The sequence below is a fragment of the Peromyscus maniculatus genome, chromosome 20 (genome assembly GCF_049852395.1).
Source record: "Peromyscus maniculatus bairdii isolate BWxNUB_F1_BW_parent chromosome 20, HU_Pman_BW_mat_3.1, whole genome shotgun sequence".
Taxonomy (NCBI): domain Eukaryota; kingdom Metazoa; phylum Chordata; class Mammalia; order Rodentia; family Cricetidae; genus Peromyscus; species Peromyscus maniculatus.
Window position 1 is genome coordinate 27,872,489 of NC_134871.1, and position 20,985 is coordinate 27,893,473.

General features: G+C 44.0%; 1 protein-coding gene across 6 annotated transcripts in view; it reads left to right on the forward strand.

Moving 5' to 3' along the window:
- Stk3 (serine/threonine kinase 3) overlaps positions 1-20,235 on the forward strand; it is a 256,630-nt gene extending 236,395 nt beyond the window's left edge. For all 6 annotated transcript variants that reach the window (XM_015996380.3, XM_076555921.1, XM_042264624.2 and 3 more), the window contains one exon: positions 18,981-20,235. In XM_015996380.3, the coding sequence (XP_015851866.1) occupies positions 18,981-19,139 (159 nt within the window). In that variant the 3' untranslated portion in view covers positions 19,140-20,235. The remainder of the gene's footprint in view (positions 1-18,980) is intronic.
- The last annotated feature ends 750 nt before the right edge of the window (positions 20,236-20,985 follow it).

Below are 20,985 nucleotides of genomic sequence, written 5' to 3' on the forward strand. Positions count from 1 at the left end.
GCTGGGCATTCATAACTAAGGATAATCCTCCATGTGTGATTTATTTGGGAACTGGATGGTGCCCCCCCCCCCAAAAAAAAGCCAAAAAAAAAAAAAAACCACCACCACACATGTGAGAAAACACACACACACACACACACACACACACACACACACAATTTTAAATCATAAAAATAAATTTTTTTTTTTTAAAGATGGTCAAGGAACCATTTAGAAAATAGGAAAGGCTCAAAGACAAGTGGTCCGAAGGTCTGGGCCTACTGAGTGTTGCAGCCCGAAGGATGTCTGAATAGAACTGCTAGGCTCCAGAACTCAGAGGACAGTGTGTAGTGTGGACGCAGAAGTGAGTTGTCAGAGAAATAGTACTTAACGCTAAGCGTGTACATGAGCATGCCTAGGAAATGGGTGTGCAGTGACGGCCGTGCAGGAACGGCCTTGGAGAACTTTAGTTCCAACACTAAGGCGCAGCCAGAAAGTGAGACTGGGGATTATGGAAGCCGGGTTTTTAGGAAAGATGGTACAGACAAAGTGTACGTGAGATAGAAGCACAGAAGGATCTAGAGCAGGAAGGAGATGAAGTGTGATTACCAGCTTTAGAGGTCCGGACTGTTCCTCCATACCGAGAAACATGGCTTTCAAAGAGGAAAGACAACATTCTAGAATGGTAGGTGGGATCCAAGGCAGAGTTATTTGATTGATTGATTGATTGATTGATTGATTGAGATACAGGGTCCAGGAAGTAGCACAGACTGACTTTTAATGTGCACTTCTGCCTCAATCTCTGAAAGCCAAACTTATAAGTATATACTATCCATACCTGGCCTTATAAATAGTTTTCTTTTTAAATTTTTAAAATTATTTTAAGTGTACAAGTGTTTTGCTTGCATGTGTATCCACACACCACTGTGTTCAGTGCCCATGGAAACCAGAAGAGGGCATGGGATCCCTTGAAACGGGATTAACCAACATTTGTGAGTCACCACATGGGTGATGGGAATTGAACCCAAGTCCTCTGGAAGTTCAGTCAGTGCTCTCAACCTCCAAGACAACCCTGCAGTCCCAGTTTTCTTGACATGTTTATTTAAAATGGGAGCTATTAAAAGGTATTTTTTGTAGATGTAAAAGATAAAATAGATCTGGATAGTACACAGAAAAAGGACTCGTTAGGTTTCTGAAGAATACCACTCCATGGCAATTGTCAGGTAACCAGAGAGACTAGAGGCCTCCACTGAAGCCAGTGTAGCATGTGGATGGAGCACACATGTTGTAAGGACCTGGAGCCTTGTGTTATGATCAGAGTCGCGGAATGTCTTCCTTCATGCCAGGCAATGGCCTATTTTCATTGTCCTTTTGGAATGTTCTTGTTCAGTCATGCAAAAGGCTATGTCACCCTATGGTCTCCTAGGAATTGTAAAAGAGTAATAAAGTTTTGAAAACACTTTACAGAATTCAAGAATTATAAAAATGCTAAGTGCTTTATGTGGTCATTGATTTAATCTTATAATGTTTAGACCATTTTGCCAACTCAATGTGGAGTTTATAAAACATACTTGTTCTTACTCTTTTTTCTGTGAATTTTCACTTTCTGATTTTATTGCCTCCTTATGTGTGTTTTTGCTAGTTCGGCAATAGTGATTAATTTAAAATTATGTATTGTAGTTAAAGCAAAAATAAAGTGAAACTGAATTTTCTAGCATAGGTAAAATTCTTTGGTTTTTTTTTTTTTAAAGTCATTCTTTGTAGACCACAGCATAAAGACTATAGTCCTAGCTAGGCATGGTAACTCATGCCTGTAATTCCAGCATTCAAAGGTTGAGACAGGAGAATTGCTGTGAGTTCAAGGTCAGGCTGGGCTATTGTAGTAAGACCCTGTCCCCACCTCAGAAAGACTGTAGACCCAAGCTAATTGAACATTTGCAGATATTGAGTTATTACTCTGGAAGTTACTTAATCATTCTAATCTTCATTAATATCAACTGTAAATTGTCATTTCATAGGATATATGTAACATGATAGTAAAGTTGTAAAGTAATATAGAGACATATGGTTCGAGAAACATGAGACCTCAGACATTTATGGCCAGTTAAACTCCCATCCTCACTGTGGGTTTTATATGAATAAACACTAGGATGTGAACAAGCCACGGGCAGATTCATTTTGTTTAGTTTTTAAGAGCCATTGACATTATGATTAAACTGAATCACAGTATTTACAAAACCCTCTGTGTTTGGAAAATGTACTATGGTCAATAAACAATGTATCTCAGTTTGTAAGCTTACAAATCTCTGTTGTTCAGATTCTGACTGTACCTTATACTAACTAAAGAACTTGACATGTTTACATTGTTAAAGATTATTTTATGTGTACATTTGCTTTGTCTGTACGTCTGTCTGTGCATCACATGTGTGCAGTGCCCATTGAGGCCAGAAAAGGGTGTGGGATCCTCTGGAACTGAGGTGACAGGGTGTAAGCTGTCCTGTGGGTGCTGGGAATGGAACCTGGGTCCCCTGGAGGAGCAGCCAGTGCTCTTCGCTGCTGAGCCATCTCTCCAGCCCCGAAAGTTTCAACTCTGGAACACTGATATTCTTGTTTCACTCAAGAACAGTGTCTGCCAGAGGGAAGCAGTTGAAACATGTAGTCATTGTGTTCTATGTACTCATCCATAATAATCTGAATCCATATGAAAGAACAGTTTCTGTAAAGTTAGCCTGAAAAACATTAAGTAGCTGAATGCTGACCAGGTATTTCTACTCACATGGCTTTCTGATGGGGTGTGTTTAGCACATTCAGAGGAATGCTTTCTCTCGAAGTATTGAGACAGCTTTTTATTCTCTGGTTGCAAATTGACCCATCCGTAGTTTACTGCCTTACACACAGTCTGACGATACTGTTGGTGATCTTGATCTCTTCCTTGTCTAGAAAAAATGCTAAATAAAAAATTAAGGGTGAATTTTTCAAAAGATAGAGAAATAAAGGAGCTGGGCGATGGTGGCGCATGCCTTCAATCCCAGCACTCCCAAGGCAGAGCCAGGCAGATCTCTGTGAGTTCGAGGCCAGCCTGGTCTACAGAGCGAGTTCCAGGACAGGTACCAAAACTACAAAGAAACCCTGTCTTGAAAAAAAAAAAAGGAAAAGAAAAAAAGAAAGGAAGGAAGGAGAAAGAGAAAGGAAGGAAGAAAGGAAAAAAGAAAAAGAAAAGCAGGCGTCTCTGAAACAGAAAACGTGCAGCACTAAATATGGCCACCAGAGGATGCTGAGTAGCCAGAGACCTAGTGTTCTCATGGAGGCTGAATGAAATCTTGTCCTTGTGAGTGGGGGGCTTCAGTCAGTGACACTGTTCATGTCCAGGGAGCTCAGTGCCTCCATCTTCTTCAGCTCCACATACTATCGGTCTGAAAGTGGCCCATCTTCCTGACTTCTCAAGGGCCAGTGATCAGCCGGAAGTGTGTCATCCTTCACAAACGTCTCTACCGCGTGAGCTGACCTGAACTTACCTGTTGAACTTCACCACCACCCCATTCAGGACTGCTTGCTCAGAAGTCACCGTACAGTTCAGCTAATGGAGTGTTTCATTTTCCCCATTTCTACTGGTTCCTATGGTCACTTTCTTAGTGGGACTCAGAGCCTTCACAGCATAGTTGCCAGCTGTTCGCCATTTAGCCGTCCTCTAAGTGAGTAAGAAGTCCACTGACTCTTTAGGAGTCGCGCTCAGAGCCGAGATCCGCCGGGGAAGGGAACCCTGTCCTCACCCTGCAGACTCACATAACCTCTCGGTGTTATTGTTATAACTCGGAATGACACTAAGACCAGTGAAAAACAATTTTGGGTGACTGAAAAATTAGAAGGCAGTTAACAAAATCCATAGGTGCCTCCATGTTTAAGCCCTTTCTTTTTGAGCAGTGTAGCCTAGTGCAGCAGCTGGGCACACCGGTAAATATGGACTGTGAGAATGAGGATGGCCTGCTAACAGGCCTTGTAGTGAGTATTGGAGGTGAGACAGTCCAGCACATCTGTGAGAAGAAAGCAACAACCAGGGCCATGCTTGCTTCCTGCGGCTGGGAGTGCTGTGGTTGATGAGGGCAGGCTGGGGTGATGGGCCTTTCCTAGATCATGCTCTGCCTAGAAGAGCAGTAGCTGAACAAGTTGGCCATGTGGATGTCCCTAATAGAAAACGATGAAACACTGACATCTGCAAAGGGCAGTGTGGGGACCAGCGTAAGGAATATTTTTCCATCTAACAATAATTTCTTTGCAAATTTATCTGTCTTGGTTTTGTGCCTCTTCTGAACTAGAAAGGCAAAGAGCATGTTCTTCACAGTATTCTTGCTCAAAGATGCTTCTGTTGATGCCACATGTCAGGCTCGTACCACTAGGTCTGCTGCATCACTTACTTGGGACTGGGAATAACATTTGTCTGAGAATCCAAAAGTTTCAGAATAATTACCCATTGCATAAGCTATTCTTTGAGCAACAGAATATATCAGCCACTTGCAACAATATATGGAAAGTTCCTCGAGAATACATTGAGTTTAACAGTCGCATAGCTATTTTATTATTTTTCCACCGGAGGTAAACCAACAGTGTGGCTTTCATTTGCTTAGTAATTAAAGATGCATTTCCCCTTTAATCCTTATTAGAATGGACTTTTTAAAGAGTGAGCTGAAATTTCATCCTGTAAAATAAAATGTAAAGATTTACTAGTAAAACTACTTCATATTAATGTGTATTATTCAAACCAGAGCTCAAATTCTTATCCCCAAGTTTCCACTCACAGCCACAGCCTCCTGGCATCCCAGTGTGTAGATAGAGCATGAGATTAGCTACTCTTGGTGAAGTCCCTAGCAAGGCTCTGCCTGAGCTGTCACATAACAGTGGAGCCACTCCGAAAGCAGGTGTCTGGCTCCAGGGAAGATCTGGCCGGAGCCTGGCTTCCTCGGGAAGTGTAATGGCTTGGTGGTACCCTAGCACTGCCAGCTTCTGGGGACATGTGGGAAGGTACTTATTTTACAAAGTAGTACTAGAGGGAAATTCTTCAATGCCTTGTGCTCTACTAAGTGAATTGACATATTAAAATTAGAATATTTAAGTTTTGCCCTTCTCACACTTTTTCCATTAAAAACCAGTGAAGTCTTTGCAGCCTGTTCATTTACTGTAATGATCTAAGGGTGAGATTTACTACAAATGCGTATTCTAAGTGTTGTGTAGGTGGTGATGCTGGCATGTTCGTTTCTTGCTCTTCTGGTGATGTGTGCATACCACTTATCTGAGATGACTTGGTGTACACACACTGTCTCCCTCTCCCCACACCAGAACCCTGAAAGGTTGCCTTTGACAGTTGATGGCTCCCTCACAGAGCCACATCTAAGACAGTAATAGCTAAAATAATTCCTTACTGGGAAATTTTATTTTCTGAGCTTGTGTGACAAATAACAGTGCTGATTTTTGATACCTACTCTACTACTACCTTTCATGTTTTTAATCATAATTTGTGTTTTAAAAGAACTGTATGTTTTGATGGGCTGACCCCTGGAGCTGATTAGCTAGCCAGGCTAGCCAAATTGGTGAGTTCCGGGTTCAGGGAGAGACCCTGTTACAAAAAAAATTAAGAGAGTGACCGAAAAAAACATCCAACATTGACCTCTGGCCTCCACAGGCATACACACATGAGCATGCACATCTTTCGCATGTATGAACTTGTACATTACACCGTACATGAATAAAGAGATGCTATCGATTTGAGATCAAGGAAGGTATAAAATGAGACAAGGGAACACGAAGTAGTGCTGTCATGTGGCCACAGAGTCGGTGGGGACATTAAAAGCTTAAGCTTACAGTTAAAATTTAAAAGCTAGCTAGGCATGGTGGTGCACACCTTTAGTTCCAACACTTGGGAGGCAGAGGTAGGCAGATCTCTGGGTTTGAGGTCAGTCTGGTCTACAGCCAGGACTACACAGAAAAAGTGTCTCAAAACACCAAAACAAAACTACAACAACAGAAGACGTAAAAGCATAATTATTTTTTTAAAGTAGACAATCTAACAGAAGGAAAGAAAATCCAGTTTTGTTTGTTTGTTTTGTTTTTTTCCTTACCCGGATTAAATTCAAGCGAGGGTATTTCATCGAGCCATTGGTAGGGGACGGTGGTGTCTACAGAAAGGAGAGACTGGCAGTGATTCCTCAGCCTGTTGTGTGCTGAGCTAACCCAACATGTAAACTCACCATATGCCACTAAGTTAGGGCTCGGTGAACACGTTGCTGGGCATTTGGAGAGCACATTGGCGTAGACACTGGTTTCACAGGCTTCTGTGGGCTGAGCCAAGGCTGCAAGATCACAGGGCTGTTGTGTAGTGTGGTGTGAAGAGTAAAGTGAACCTCCTGGACTCTGCCTTCCTTGGTCCCTAGAGAATGTGGGGAATTCCTGCTGTTTCTGTGCTCCCAAAGAGGAAGTCAGAAGTGATCACGCTGCCTAAGTGGCTTTAAGAGCAAAGCGGACAGAACCCCAAGGGTTAGGCTGCCACCCTGGCAATACTACTACATCATGAAACACCTACCTCCACCTCTTCTGTGGACAGATGACCAGTGGTCAACCAAACCAGAAAAAGCACAGAAATCCACCCCTTCCCAGAAAGGGTCTCTCCTCCACCACCAGACAAGCAAGACCTTAAAGGGACAGACCTCTGGCCATGCCTCATGCTAAGGAAAAGGGGACAAAATTCATATTTAACATGAAGTTGAAGTTCATAATTACTCTAGACTTTTAATGACTAAAAATACCAAAAGCCAAAGAGGATACACACGACATTCTTTAGGTATGTCACAGAAATATGGCATTATACAGATGAAAATATTTGTTAAAGAAAAGAACTTTTAATTTTATATAATGATTCTACAGAGATTTGGCTGCCTAATCAGCTAGTTATAGAACTATTTTAAGAACCTTGTGTGTCACGTGTCTACATTGCTGTCACTCAGGAGCTATCCACCTTGTTTGTTTGTTTGTTTGTCTGTTTGGAGACAGGATCTCTCATTAGTCTGGGGCTTGCGCGTCAGCCCCTGAGATCCTCAGTCTCTACCTTTTATTACTGGGGTTACAAGTGCCAGCCACCCAACCAACTGCTCCCATGGGCTCTGAGGCCTGAACTTAGGTCATCTTCACACTTGCAGGGCAAGCACTCTGCCTACCACGCTTTCTCTCCAGCCTCAGCATGCTGCTTGGGTTTTGTTTCATTTTGATATTTAAATGACATCCTACTTATTTTGGGGGGTACACACATGCCACAGTACAAGTGTGGCAATCGGGAGACAGCCTTCAGAGGCTGAGTCTCCTTCAAACATGAGGGTCTCAGAGATTACACTTGAGTCTCCAGGTTTCTGCAGGAGTTCTCTTACCCAACAGGCCGTCTCACTCACCTGCATGTTGCTTTTCTGATGTTGGGTGTAGTCTTTCATAACAAGTATCTTTCACATTGGTAAATGTTTAATTGAACTATATAATCACTTACTTGGTAATCCCGTGTGTGTGTGTGTGTGTGTGTGTGTGTGTGTGTGTGTGTGTGTGTGTGTGTTTTAAACTTTTGAAAGTGTTAATCAAAATTGCTGAAATAAGACATTGATTTCCACCTGCCCTTTTTATATCCAGAAAATTTATTTACTGTTTGGTTTTTAATTTACTCAGTTTTTCTGGACCTGGAATGTTGAAAATTTTTTTTTTGTTTGTTTTTTTGTTTTTCGAGACAGGGTTTCTCTGTGTAGCTTTGCGACTTTCCTAGAACTCACTTGGTAGCCCAGGCTGGCCTCGAACTCACAGAGATCCGCCTGGCTCTGCCGCCCGAGTGCTGGGATTAAAGGCGTGCGCCACCACCGCCCGGCTTGAAAGTTTTTATTGTCTATTGTAAGAGCACAGTTGTACTTGAGTCATTTTCCTGATTACTTTTAGCAGACAAAACTACTTACTAGAAACTGGAAAGCATAAAAGGAAATGGTGTCAATTGCAACTAAAGAGTGCAACTCAGATTTCGTCATTCCTTTCTTAAATGTGTGTCCAAGATCTTTCCAGAACAAGACAATCTAACACTGCTCATCAGTCTTTAATTCATCTGCTTCGTCCAGGCTCCACATAGCACCAGACCATCCATGGGCATCTAAACAAAGTCCTGCTGTGTGTGAAGGAGACATTACATACTATAAATTTTCTTAGATCATATTTAGATTGGTAAAATATGGAATCTGTCTCAAAGGCTATGTAGAGAAATATTTATTTCACTAAACAGCCCATCAAGTGGGAAGCACATACAGGCATTTCATTAGACCAGATGTGACTAGAATACATTCATTAAGAAAAATACTTCTCTGGTATAACCCAGGAAGAAAGGTTTGGGTTTTGTTTTGTTTTGTTTTGTTTTTTGTTTTGTTTTGTTTTGTTTTGTTTTAAAGAAACGCTGTGTTTCTGTTGCTGTGAAGAGGCACTGTGACTGTGGAAACTCTTCTAAAGAAAAACTGGGGCTGGCTTACCTAAGTTCAGAGGAATAGTCCATTGACAGGAAGCATGGCGGCATGCAGTCAGGCATGGTGCTGGAGAAGAAGCTGAGAGTTCTGCATCTAGATCAGCAGGCAGCAGGAAGAGAGTGAGACACTGGGCCTGGCTTGAGCACCTGAGACCTCAAAGCCCACTCCCAGTGACACACTTTCTCCAGCAATGCCACACCTACTCCAACAGGGCCACACCTACTCCAGCAAGGTCTCACCTACTCCAACAAGGCCACACCTACTCCAACAAGGCCACACCTACTCTAACATGGACACACCTCCAACAAGGCCACACCTCCCATTAGTTCCACTCCCTGTGAGGGGCATGTTCTTTCAAACCACCACATCCCACTCCCTAGCCCCCATAGACTTATAGCCATATCATAATGCAGAAATGCATTTAGTCCAACTTCAAAAGTCTCCAAAGTCTATCATGGTCTCAGCAATGTCTAAAAGTCCAAAGTTCAAAGACTCTTCTGAGATTCATGCAATCTTTTAACTGTAATCCCCTGGGGGAAAAAAAAGCAGATCATATACTTCCTACATACAATGGCATAGGACATGCATTACCATTCCAAAAGGGAGGAAAGAGAGCATGGTGAGGAAATACTGGACCAAAGCAAGACTGAAAACAGCTGGGCAAACTCCAACACTGCATCTCCATGTCTGATGTCAAAGTGCTCTTCAGACTCCATCTCCTTTCAGCTTTGCTGACTGCAGCACACGTCTTTCTCTTGGGCTGGTTTACTCCCTGTTAGTAGCTCTCCTCAGCAGGTATCCCATGTCTCTGACATCTCTAACATCTTGGGGTCTCCAAGGCAATCCAGGCTTCTTCACAGCTTCACACAATGGCCTTTCTGGGGGCCTCCATGCAGGGACACCCCTGACACATGCCTGCCTCAGCAGCTTTCCTTAGTTGCAGAGGGAGATTATATAACTCCTTTCTTCTATTCTTGGCGCTACAGCCAGAAACATGTGGCCAAAGCTGCCAGGTTCTGCTGCTTGCTGGGGCTAGAAAACGTGGTGCCCATGTTCAATTACATCTTTACCAACATTCTGTTTTCAACAGTTTCCTTCACTGCCTAAGCTTGGCTGTCCTGAAACGTGATCTGTAGACCAGGCTGGCCTCAAGTGCAGAGATCTGCCTGCCTCTGCTTCTAGAGTGCTGATATTAAAGGTGTGCGCCACCACACTTGGCTGTCAAGTCACATTGATGTGAAATTCCCTAGAAAATAAACTATAAAAAATGTATACTGGCCGGGCAGCAGTGGTGCACGCCTTTAATTCCAGCACTTGGGAGGCAGAGCCAGGCGGATCTCTGAGTTTGAGGCCAGCCTGGTCTATAGAGCGAGATCCAAGACAGGCACCAAAAACTACACAGAGAAACCCTGTCTCGAAAAAACAAAAACAAACAAAAAAAAAAGTGTATACGTAATACTTCAATTTCCTGACCTTAAGTACCACTTGCTCCACTCCCCAGTGTCCTTGCAGACACAGCCTCATCCCGTACACCTCTAAGCTGATGGGTGAGCTCACCTGTATTTACCGGGCTTTGGTCTGTTTCCTTTGGGAAAATAAGTGTGACAGATTGTGTACAGTGTTTTTAAAACCAAACCAGATTCTGTGCAGTGAAGTAAAATTTTCAGCTAAAATAGAAGGGGAAAAGGAGCATGTTGCTCCAGGCCACAAACAACTCAGAACAGTCTGAGGCATGCGTGAGTAAATCTTACAAAATGCTATAGGCAATTCTGCATTGAAATTGCCATAGGAAATTATTGTTGTCAGGCATTCTGTTGGTAGTTCATATCGGTAGAATTGCTAGCAGATGGGAAAATAGATGAGTCAGGATACAGTATTAGCAATCCATGTTTTTTTAATCACAGGCCACTAATAATGTCTGCAGCATCTGTGAGATTCGTTTAAACAGTTGCTAGGAAGAGTTTGTTTTCCCAGTAAACACAATAAACCTCGTACAGTATTTTCTTAATGGACTATTTGACTAAACGTGTTAACATTTATTTACATACTGTTTTCTTCATTGTAGTGGTGTCTCATTTATTCTGACATAATGATTATGCCAACAACTCATAAACCCATTAAGCTTGAAATGTTACCACATTTATACATTTTCAAACTTTGTAATTGAGCTGGCAAGGTAGCTCAGTGGTAACAGCCCATGCCACCAAGCCTGACAACCTGAGCTCAAGCCCCGGGACCAGAAGGAAAGAAGCAACTCCTGCAAGTTGTCCTCTGACCTCCGCACGCTCCGACATGCACAATAAATAAATGAATAAGGGCTTCTGATATCTTTATATTCCTGTATCTGTTGCTATTTTGATTAAGATTTTTAAAAATATCTCCAGTAATTAGAAATATATTTGACAAACATAATATAAAAATCCAAGGATTTTTTTCTCTCCAACATGGTTAAATTATTTTAGAAAGTAATTCAGTAGTGATACTTAAATGTGATATTGTAGATTGGATAGTAAAATGAATGTGTAACTTAAAGTTCCAGTTTACTGACAGCAGTCAGTAAACATTCAGGATTTCTCATGTTCAGGAATAATCCTAATTACTAAAAGTTTAAACTGTCAGAGTTATCAGTAGGGTGACTTAAACTTACTTTTCATCTCAACTTTCATATCACTGAGTTGTTTGGACTGCTGATATATGAAGTGTTAACAAATGAAGCATTAATTTGCATAGAATACTTGGGTTTTCTTTTTAAGATACTGAGAGATGTAATATTTTAGGTTTTATGTGCAGAATCTTCTCCTGCATGAAATGTGAGAACCTAGGACTAGCATCACAGAATGAAGTTTCTCTTGGACCTAGAAGTCATCCATCAAACCACCAATTTCCAAACATTATTGCCTTCTGTTGACCTTCTATTTATGAGCAGATATCTTTGTGCCCTTCTGTTTGTTGCTGTCAAAAGTCTTGGGCTTTTCCTTAAAGTCTTATTTAAAACAAAAATGAACTAGCTAACTAACCTGAAACTTAAGAAAAGGGCAGCTCTGCCTCTCCCAGGAGGCTCTGCCTGGCCCATTGGCTCTGTTGACCCATTTCAAATGTTCTGTACAAGGTTCTCCTGCTCTGTAGACGTATTCCCGGGACAGTTCAACTTGGCTTGAAGACCCTGGGAATTTCTCAGTAGCAGTGATGTTACTCCCTGGTAGGCCTGTTGGGAAAACTTCTGCTACTTGGAAGCATAACCAAATACCCAGAGAAATTTCCTATCAGATACTCAGTTTACACTTGTGGGATGAAAGTATTTCATCTTTGATGGAAGCCGTGAGGATGTTTCCACTCTCTTCTGCCTTCTCATTTTTCTCCCATTATAAAACCACCCAAGGAAGCCTGTTAGGCTTTCACGTTACTTTAAATGTGTGAGATCCAACGGGTCAGAAATACATACCTTGAGAGTGTGCAATTGCCCCTGGCCAAAATGAAATGGGACTTTCGTTTCCTTCAGGGCCAGGCAGGAGAAAGGTTCTGTACCTGAGCTTGCTTCAGAGAGACAAAGCATGCTGGGTGGAGGGAGGACCGAGTGTGGGGATGGAAGAGCGAAAATATGGATTTGAAATCCCCCACACACACACTTGCAGCGTGGTAACCGATGTCAGTCACCGACGTGGTAGAAGGGCGGACTACAGGTTGCCGTGGCACAGAGGTTGGCTCCGCCGTTGATCACAGTGTAACCCGAGCAAACCAGCTGCTTCTGTCTCCTCTTCTAAACTATGAGTTAGACTCGGTCTGAGGCCTGCTTATACGGATGGATGGCGTCTGTGGAAGTGGAATGCACGACTCTGTGCCTCTGTCAAACAAATGGCTTTAACAGGAATTTTTAACAATCCAAATTCCAAAATGTGTTTTCCCTAGGTCCATACGATTTAACTTACCTGAAGTCAGAAATCAGTTTCACTCTGTTGTTAATGGTATGTCTTGCCCCTGATTGATTAGTTACAGTTCGGAGGCAGGATTTGTTAGAAGAAGGCGGCCCCCACAGGTTGTTTTTGAAAGGACTCTCTTGGCCCTGGTGTCTTCCATCTCTCTACTTTCTGTCCACAGTGAGGTGAGCCGCTTTCCTCACACGCCTTCCCACCATACTGTTCTGCATCACCACAGGCCCAGAAACACAGAACCCACTTACCAGGAATCACAGCTTCTAAACACATGAGCCCAGTGACCAGGAACCCCAGACTAAACCCGGGAGCCCAGCGACCAGGAACCCCAGACTAAACCCGGGAGCCCAGCGACCAGGAACCCCAGACTAAACCCGGGAGCCCAGCGACCAGGAACCCCAGGCTAAACCCGGGAGCCCAGTGACCAGGAACCCCAGACTAAACCCAGGAGCCCAGTGACCAGGAACCCCAGGCTAAACCCGGGAGCCCAGTGACCAGGAACCCCAGACTAAACCCGGGAGCCCAGTGACCGGGAGCCCAGTGACCAGGAACCCCAGGCTAAACCCGGGAGCCCAGTGACCAGGAACCCCAGGCTAAACCCGGGAGCCCAGTGACCAGGAACCCCAGGCTAAACCCGGGAGCCCAGTGACCAGGAACCCCAGGCTAAACCCGGGAGCCCAATGACCAAGAACCCCAGGCTAAACCCGGGAGCCCAGTGACCAGGAACCCCAGGCTAAACCCGGGAGCCCAGTGACCAGGAACCCCAGGCTAAACCCGGGAGCCCAGTGACCAGGAACCCCAGGCTAAACCCGGGAGCCCAGTGACCAGGAACCCCAGGCTAAACCCGGGAGCCAAAATAATTCTGTGCCCCCTTAAGTTGCCTTTCTCAGGTTTTATTGTCACCATGGCAGAAGCTGACTGATGAAGCCTGGCTACAAACACCGAGGTGTGGGTACTCTTGTCTGTGCACACCATGTGTCGATTATACGATCAGGAGAGAATCTTTTTCCCGTATAATCTTCTCCATTGTGGGCTTCAGTGCTATCTTAAATGCTGCTGATTCCCTAAGTCTGTGTCTTTAGCTTAGCTCTCCTTCCTGGTTCCCAAGCCCCAGATAACAATTCCTGTCTGATGATTCCACCTTGATGCCTTCTTTACACCTCAAACTCCCTGGGTCTAAAATCACTTCCCTGCCGTAGTGATGATACCAAAGACGCCTGCCAGGTCTATTGTGGTCTCTCAGTCCTTCTCCTCCTGAGCTCTCTCTCCTTCCCAGCAGACTGCTGAGTAACTGGTGATGGGTTTCCTGTCTTTTTTTCCTCCATGACAGTCCTTTTCTGTGCTTACTATCTAAGGAATGTTTCTAAGTTTCCTCTACGATTATTCACAGGTAACGTGTCTTGTCGTGGAAACTGTCTGGTCCCAGTACTGAAGAACTGTAGCGTCTGTGTTTGCCCTCTCCCTCCCTCCCCGCCTCATCTTCTGCTCCTCTTCCTTCCTAACTCTCAGCAGCCTGCTGGACACCTCCAAAGATGACACACATTTTGTGTATCGTGTATGCTCCTGCTTGTCTGGCTTGCTTGCCCTGTTACCATGTTTCCAGCCTTCTCATGCTCCAGTGAGCTCTCTGTGTGGTCCTTCCATGCCGGCTAGATTACAAACCTGTGAGAAGTATTTTATTCATTTCTTTGTCTATAGTGCTTGGTCTATAGGAAATCTAAGTAAATATTTTAATAAAGGAGTTCTCTGAAGTTCCCTCACAGCCTTACCCAAGGACATAGCTAACTATAAATTATGCGGAAGTCATTTTCTATAACCCCAGCCACACATAGCTCCAATCCAAAACTCAGACTTAAAAGAAAACAAACAGTGAAAATGAGCAGGATAAGCCTTACCTCTACACCCTACCTTCCTAACCCATGCCAGGCTTTCGTCAGCAGCCTGCTCTTAGTACAGTAAGGTTGGTTAACAGTATCTCTCATTCTCAGTAGATCCGTGGGCTGGTAGAGACGTGGAAGAGTAAGCTTGTTTAACAGTATCGTTCTCAGTAGATATATAGAAGAGTATATACCCTGTGACATCAGAAAAAGAAGTGAGGCCGGGCGGTGGTGGCACACGCCTTTAATCCCAGCACTCGGGAGGCAGAGCCAGGTGGATCTGTGTGAGTTCGAGGCCAGCCTGGGCTACCAAGTGAGTTCCAGGAAAGGCGCAACCTGGAAACACAGAGAAACCCTGTCTCGAAAAAAGAAAGAAAGAAAAGTAAGTGAGAAGTTGCTTTCAGATTAAGGTTTCTGAGGAGAACATTGTTATGTAGCACAGATTAGTGTTATAGATATGATTATATGTTAATAATGACAACTTGTCATTGAGGGAAGATTCTTTGAGACCCTGTCCTCTACTCCAAAAGGCAGTGCATCTGTAAAAGACACTGTTCCAAGTGAGACAAAACTGTATCACCAGAACAAAGAATACTTGGGTGCCTTATTAATTCACTTTACAGCAGACCACTGGTTCCTCAGCAATGCCAGCTAATGGTTCTCCAGCACCACAGACCTGTTCTTCACAAATGTTATACATTGAAAACAAAATCTGTTAAGAGAGAATCTTTCTTCTTTCCTTGAATTCAATTCATTGCCATAATTAACATTTACTAAATCTGGCAGTTTGCCCTAGTAAAGGAAGACATCCACAAGGAGAGTCTTAAAGCAGCAGATTGTGAAGTTGGAGGAGCCGTTTACTTCTCAGGATGGGTTGCTACGCTGGTCTTCGGTGACCAGTCCCTCTGCGTCCTGTGGTCTGCTCCTACCCACTGGCTTTCAGCAGTGAGCTGGCTAGGTTCTAGAAGTCTGTAAGGCAAAAAAAATTGGATTATGAAACTCCAACATAACCAAGCTAGAAAACACTTTCTGGAATCAAATACCAAATTGTGTTGTTTAAATTGTGTGGTGTAGAACTTTAGGGATGAGAAAGACTGACATGTGCTGAGCTAGACGTGATACTGTAAGAATCTTGAAGTGTGGCTGGAGGGCTGGCTTAGCGGTGAGGCACTTGCCGCTCTTGCCGAGGACTTGAGTTCAGTTCCCAAGACCTCCATGAGGTGGCTCACGACTTCCAGTAGGAGCTCCAGGGCATTCTGATGCTTCTGACCCCCAAGGGCATAGGAACATATTCACACACAGATACAGAGTTTAAGATAATGAAAGTAAGTCTTCTGTTTAAGGAGAGCACTGAAGTAGAATTGGACTCCATAGATGTGCCTGGGTACACCTGTCTTCAGAAATGTGGTTCCGTGTCCACGCTGGCTCCACAGAACAATGTCACGTGTGTATAGTTCAGGGAAGAGTTAGCTTCCTTGTGCAAACTCCTTCTCCCCACAGTGATCTGAACAGAACTAAGCGTGGAACAAATGTGTAATTGATGCCCGGTTTAAGATGAGTGGGGGAGCCATACACTACCGTGAATGGTGTGCAGATGTCAGTCGCAGCAGAGGGGAAAACTAGGTCCACTGGGTGCTCAGGAGACTGAGGAGGGAGGGCCTTGAGCTTGAGGCTAGTCTAGGGTATATAGGGCCAGCCTGGGACTACACAGAAAGGCTCTTCCTTTAAAACAATAAAAAGGAGTAAGCCAGGGAGGTTATTTTATGCTGCCCAGTGCAACACAGCAGGCTGGTCTCCCACAGGCCAGTGCTTCTCACACCCACTTCAGGGCAAGCGTTCAGCCTGTGCTGAGCATCAGCCTACAATATTGTTCTTCCCAACATATTTTTGGAACTTTCTCTTGTGACTCATTCTCGGTATCCTCAGAACCTTTTTTTGGCAGAGAGTGAATTTGATTTGGGGAAGCAGGAGTCACTTAGGGCCAGGTATGGTGAGTAAAGTGGAGGATCGCTGAGAAATGCTATTTCAGCCTACTATTTTGGGTAATAAGTAATGACAGTGTTTTCTAGCTTTGACTCATAAAACAACTGGAGAGTTATCTTCTTCTAAAAAATGAGCTTCAGGTTTTATCATTTTCAAACTAGGTCTCATGTTCTCATATAATGTTTCTGCTCCAGAATATTGGCTTCGTGAAGTTTAAACCTACTTTGCCTGGTTCACAGGCACCCACACCTACCTCCCCTCACCCCCTGCATCCCACCACTAAAGCCCTCTCCTGAGACCTTCGAGTCTGGCATTTCTTCACTTCAGTGAGGCAGGGCCTCCTCTTCCCCAGGGCTCAGCACTGCTGAGATGCTTTCTCTGTCAAGGACCAGTGTGGCCCGAGTGCCTTGGAGTTCATGGTGGTGCTCCTTCCTTTCTGGAGCAGATCTGTCCTGAGAAGCACTCAAAATTCCCATAGGGACTGCTTAGACACCTCACTGTGATCTCTGCCACACAATGACTCTGTGCTGGCCTGGATCCCATCAGCCCTTGAGAGCTCAGCCTCCCCCTCATCTCTAGGCTCCCAAAGGGCAGTGGACCAGTTTTTTCCTTGTTTACCCATCAAGATGTGGAGTACATGAGGATAGCAGTCTGTAATTCATTGTGTTTAACAGGGGTCTTTTTTCTTTATTAAAAACTACCTACCCTCCACTGTTCTGTAAGAGGGAAGGCAGAGTTTTAGGAGTTTTTACATTATTTGGGAGTTGGGAAGCATATCCATGCCATAGCATTGATGTGCAAGTCAGAGGACTACAAAAGATTTGGTTTTCTCCTTCCACCGCGTGGGTTCAAGGAATTGAACTCACACCTCAAGCTTGGCAGCAAGTGCCTTAGCCCACCTACAAGTCCAGGTTAGGGTTTATTTGAAATGTTGCTAGGGTAAAAGCTGACTGCGAGTGTCTGGTATAGAGAGCATCCTTAGCCACTGACGACATTCCTGATGTGCTTCTCAGGAGGTGACCCATGGAGGACCCTGTTTTGACAAATAGACAGATACAGTTAGTTGAGCCTGGGGTGCTGTAGGTCCTTTGATGTAGCAGAACAGGTGCTCTCTCCTGATGTTGCAGTGAAAAGCAGTGAGGAATGTGCTGTTGTGTCTAAAGCCAATGTAACCAGACTGTACTGCGTCCTGTAACAGTGTGACCAGACTGTACTGTGTCCTGTAACAGAGTAACCAGACTGTACTGTGTCCTGTAACAGTGTGACCAGACTGTACTGTGTCCTGTAACAGAGTAACCAGACTGTACTGCGTCCTGTAACAGTGTGACCAGACTGGACTGCGTCCTGTAACAGTGTGACCAGACTGTACTGAATCCTGTAACAGTGTGACCAGACTGTACTGTGTCCTGTAACAGAGTAACCAGACTGTACTGTGTCCTGTAACAGTGTGACCAGACTGTACTGTGTCCTGTAACAGTGTGACCAGACTGTACTGTGTCCTGTAACAGTGTGACCAGACTGTACTGCATCCTGTAACAGTGTGACCAGACTGTACTGTGTCCTGTAACAGTGTGACCAGACTGTACTGTGTCCTGTAACAGTGTGACCAGACTATACTGTGTCCTGTAACAGTGTGACCAGACTGTACTGTGTCCTGTAACAGTGTGACCAGACTGTACTGCATCCTGTAACAGTGTGACCAGACTGTACTGTGTCCTGTAACAGTGTGACCAGACTGTACTGTGTCCTGTAACAGTGTGACCAGACTGTACTGTGTCCTGTAACAGTGTGACCAGACTGTACTGCGTCCTGTAACAGTGTGACCAGACTGTACTGCGTCCTGTAACAGCGTGACCAGACTGTACTGCGTCCTGTAACAGCGTGACCAGACTGTACTGTGTCCTGTAACAGCGTGACCAGACTGTACTGCGTCCTGTAACAGTGTGACCAGACTGTACTGCGTCCTGTAACAGTGTGACCAGACTGTACTGCGTCCTGTAACAGTGTGACCAGACTGTACTGCGTCCTGTAACAGTGTAACCAGACTGTACTGCGTCCTGTAACAGTGTGACCAGACTGTACTGAATCCTGTAACATCTCACTGCCAGTTCATTCTCAGGTTGGCCACATTCAGTGCAGAACTTACACCTTTGGGTTGTTTGTTTGTTTGTTTGTTTGTTTGAATCACACTACTATTTTATCAAAACAGAGTAAAAATATTCTAGATAATGTAATTTTCCATTTGAGCGCTAAAATTTCCAGCATGTGGTAAAATAAGGGATAATTTTATTTTATTGTTGACTGAGCCTGTATTCAGTCTGGCCCAGTTCTTGATCCATTGGTATTGGGTTTTTGCAGCCAGCCCCCTGTAGCTGTCCCCAGAGCATCACCTGAACAGCTGCTTTTGACAGTGGCACATCTGTCTCTGGGTTTCTTCCTCTTACCTTTTTATCATTCAGTCTTAGCAGTGCATGTGTTGATCGATTTACTGTGGATTACTTGAGGTTCCTGCAAGGCGTAGCTTGTGGCTTCTTCAGGGAAAGAATTCCTGCTTTAATTGTTGACCATGCTTCTAAGACAGTGTAAAGAATTTTTTGGAATATTTATTTTAAAACTCATTAGACTTTAGTATATTTTGCATAATTTTACAGTATTAATTTCTTTTTTGTTGTTTTTTCTGCATTTAGTTAAAAAATCTAAGTTTGGAGGAACTACAGATGCGGCTGAAAGCCCTGGACCCCATGATGGAGCAGGAGATTGAAGAACTGCACCAAAGATACAGTGCGAAGAGGCAGCCCATCCTGGACGCCATGGACGCGAAGAAGAGGCGGCAGCAGAACTTCTGACCCGTCCATCAGTGTGAGCGGAGACCAAGCAGCCCCGGAACTGAAGGACTGTACTCCTTTTTAATCCCTAAATGTATGTTCTACAGTTTTGCAAAAGTCAAAAACTAATGATGGTACACACCTAGATAAATTCCTGAAGGCAAACTTTACAGTTGCATCCACTCTGACTTCATTTTGAAAGGATGAGGACGATAGGTAGCTCTTTCTGCCAGCTCTTCCACCAGCAACCGAACCAGTCCAAGAGCAGAGCTGCTGCTCTATGGCGCCGTACTGGAGGGCTTTATGTTACAATGTTCCTTATTCCTATGGAGAAGCCTATTTATTGTACCCCTAGGTAGACTTATTTATTTATGCAGTTTCACTTTTTGTTTTTGAAAGACAAGATCAGGATAGTTTTGGTGAATATCCGGACACATTGACAGATGATAATATACAACTAAATTGTACATGAAGCAGGGAGCTATAGGTGTGTTCCTTCATCTCCAATACAAACAGAGCAGCAAGGGCAATAATATCAAATGGACCAGACATTTTTATACTGAAGACTTAATTCCATTTCTCCCCTTTGAAGTGTTAATTCTTGACTTTAATATTGGTACAAATAAGGCTATATATATGTAGGTCAGACAGAATTATACCATGTAAGACCAAAGAAATCAATGAATCCTTGCACAAAAAAAGGTGTGGGAAATACTTTTTAAAGAACTGAAACCTGAGAAGACAATGTAATGGTTAACATTTCCTGTATTGGTCCGCAGTAATCTCATCAAATTTACTCTGCGAAAATTGCTTTTGTCATAGGACTTTTTGTTGATTTCACTTATTTCCTGGGAGTTGATAGGTATCATGTATCTGACAATAACAAAACAGGAAAAATGTTTGTACTTAACTGGGTGTCCTTGGGGCCTGAAAAAAAAACCAAACAAAACAGATTTAAGCTAGAAAGAGACTCGTTTCTGAGCGGAATTACCGCTTGTGTAACTGAACCGGGACCATCCTTTCCTGCGCTACACACGGCCATTTTGAGTGTGTGTTCCTTATGTGTTGATTACTATGTGTACATCATGAAGACAAATAAATTCCATTGTGCCACCCATACATTTCATCTTTTTTTTCCCAAGCTTGTGGCCTGGACTCTGTCAGGCAAGTCAGGCTGTATGACTCATTAGTGGTGACGCGAAACTTCGGTGGCTTTGTAGCTCAGGTTGTTCCTCTCAGACCCCAGGCCACCATGCTCTGGCAGGATGCTCCCTCCTGTCAGCCCCACCGCGGGATACAGAGGTTACAGCTGTGCTTGCCACAGGGAAGGAGCTCTGACACCGTCACACTCACTTCAACCAGCAACAACCCCAGTGGGTGCAAGAGCTGTCCCCGGGGTCGGGACGGGGTGGCTGTCCTCTGAGGCTGACGTTGACCACAGAAGGCAGGTTACCTAGAGAGAGCTTCTATTCATTTTAAAACAGTGTTGTGCCCAAGGCCATGCCTTGAAGAGACATTTGTTTTTGTTCTGTTGAATCCTTATAAATAGCATGTTGTATAATTGCATATCAATTATAAAACTGAAAATAAGATGGCTAAAACTAACAAGACTTACTTTGTGCATGCCAGTTGATATTTAATACGTTAGAAAGCCATGTTTTCACTGATGCAGCTCATCTTTATTGGAGTCCACTGGGGACAGTCAGACATGCTCTAGCTCACACAGTGTCCAGGTTTCCTTCCTTAATGGTCTTTCTTGTCACCAACCTAACCCTGGTGGAATCAAATGACTCATCTCTGCCACCCAAGCAAAAGCACCTGCTTGAAATGACAGAAACTATCCGAGATGACTTCTGCCCACCTGACT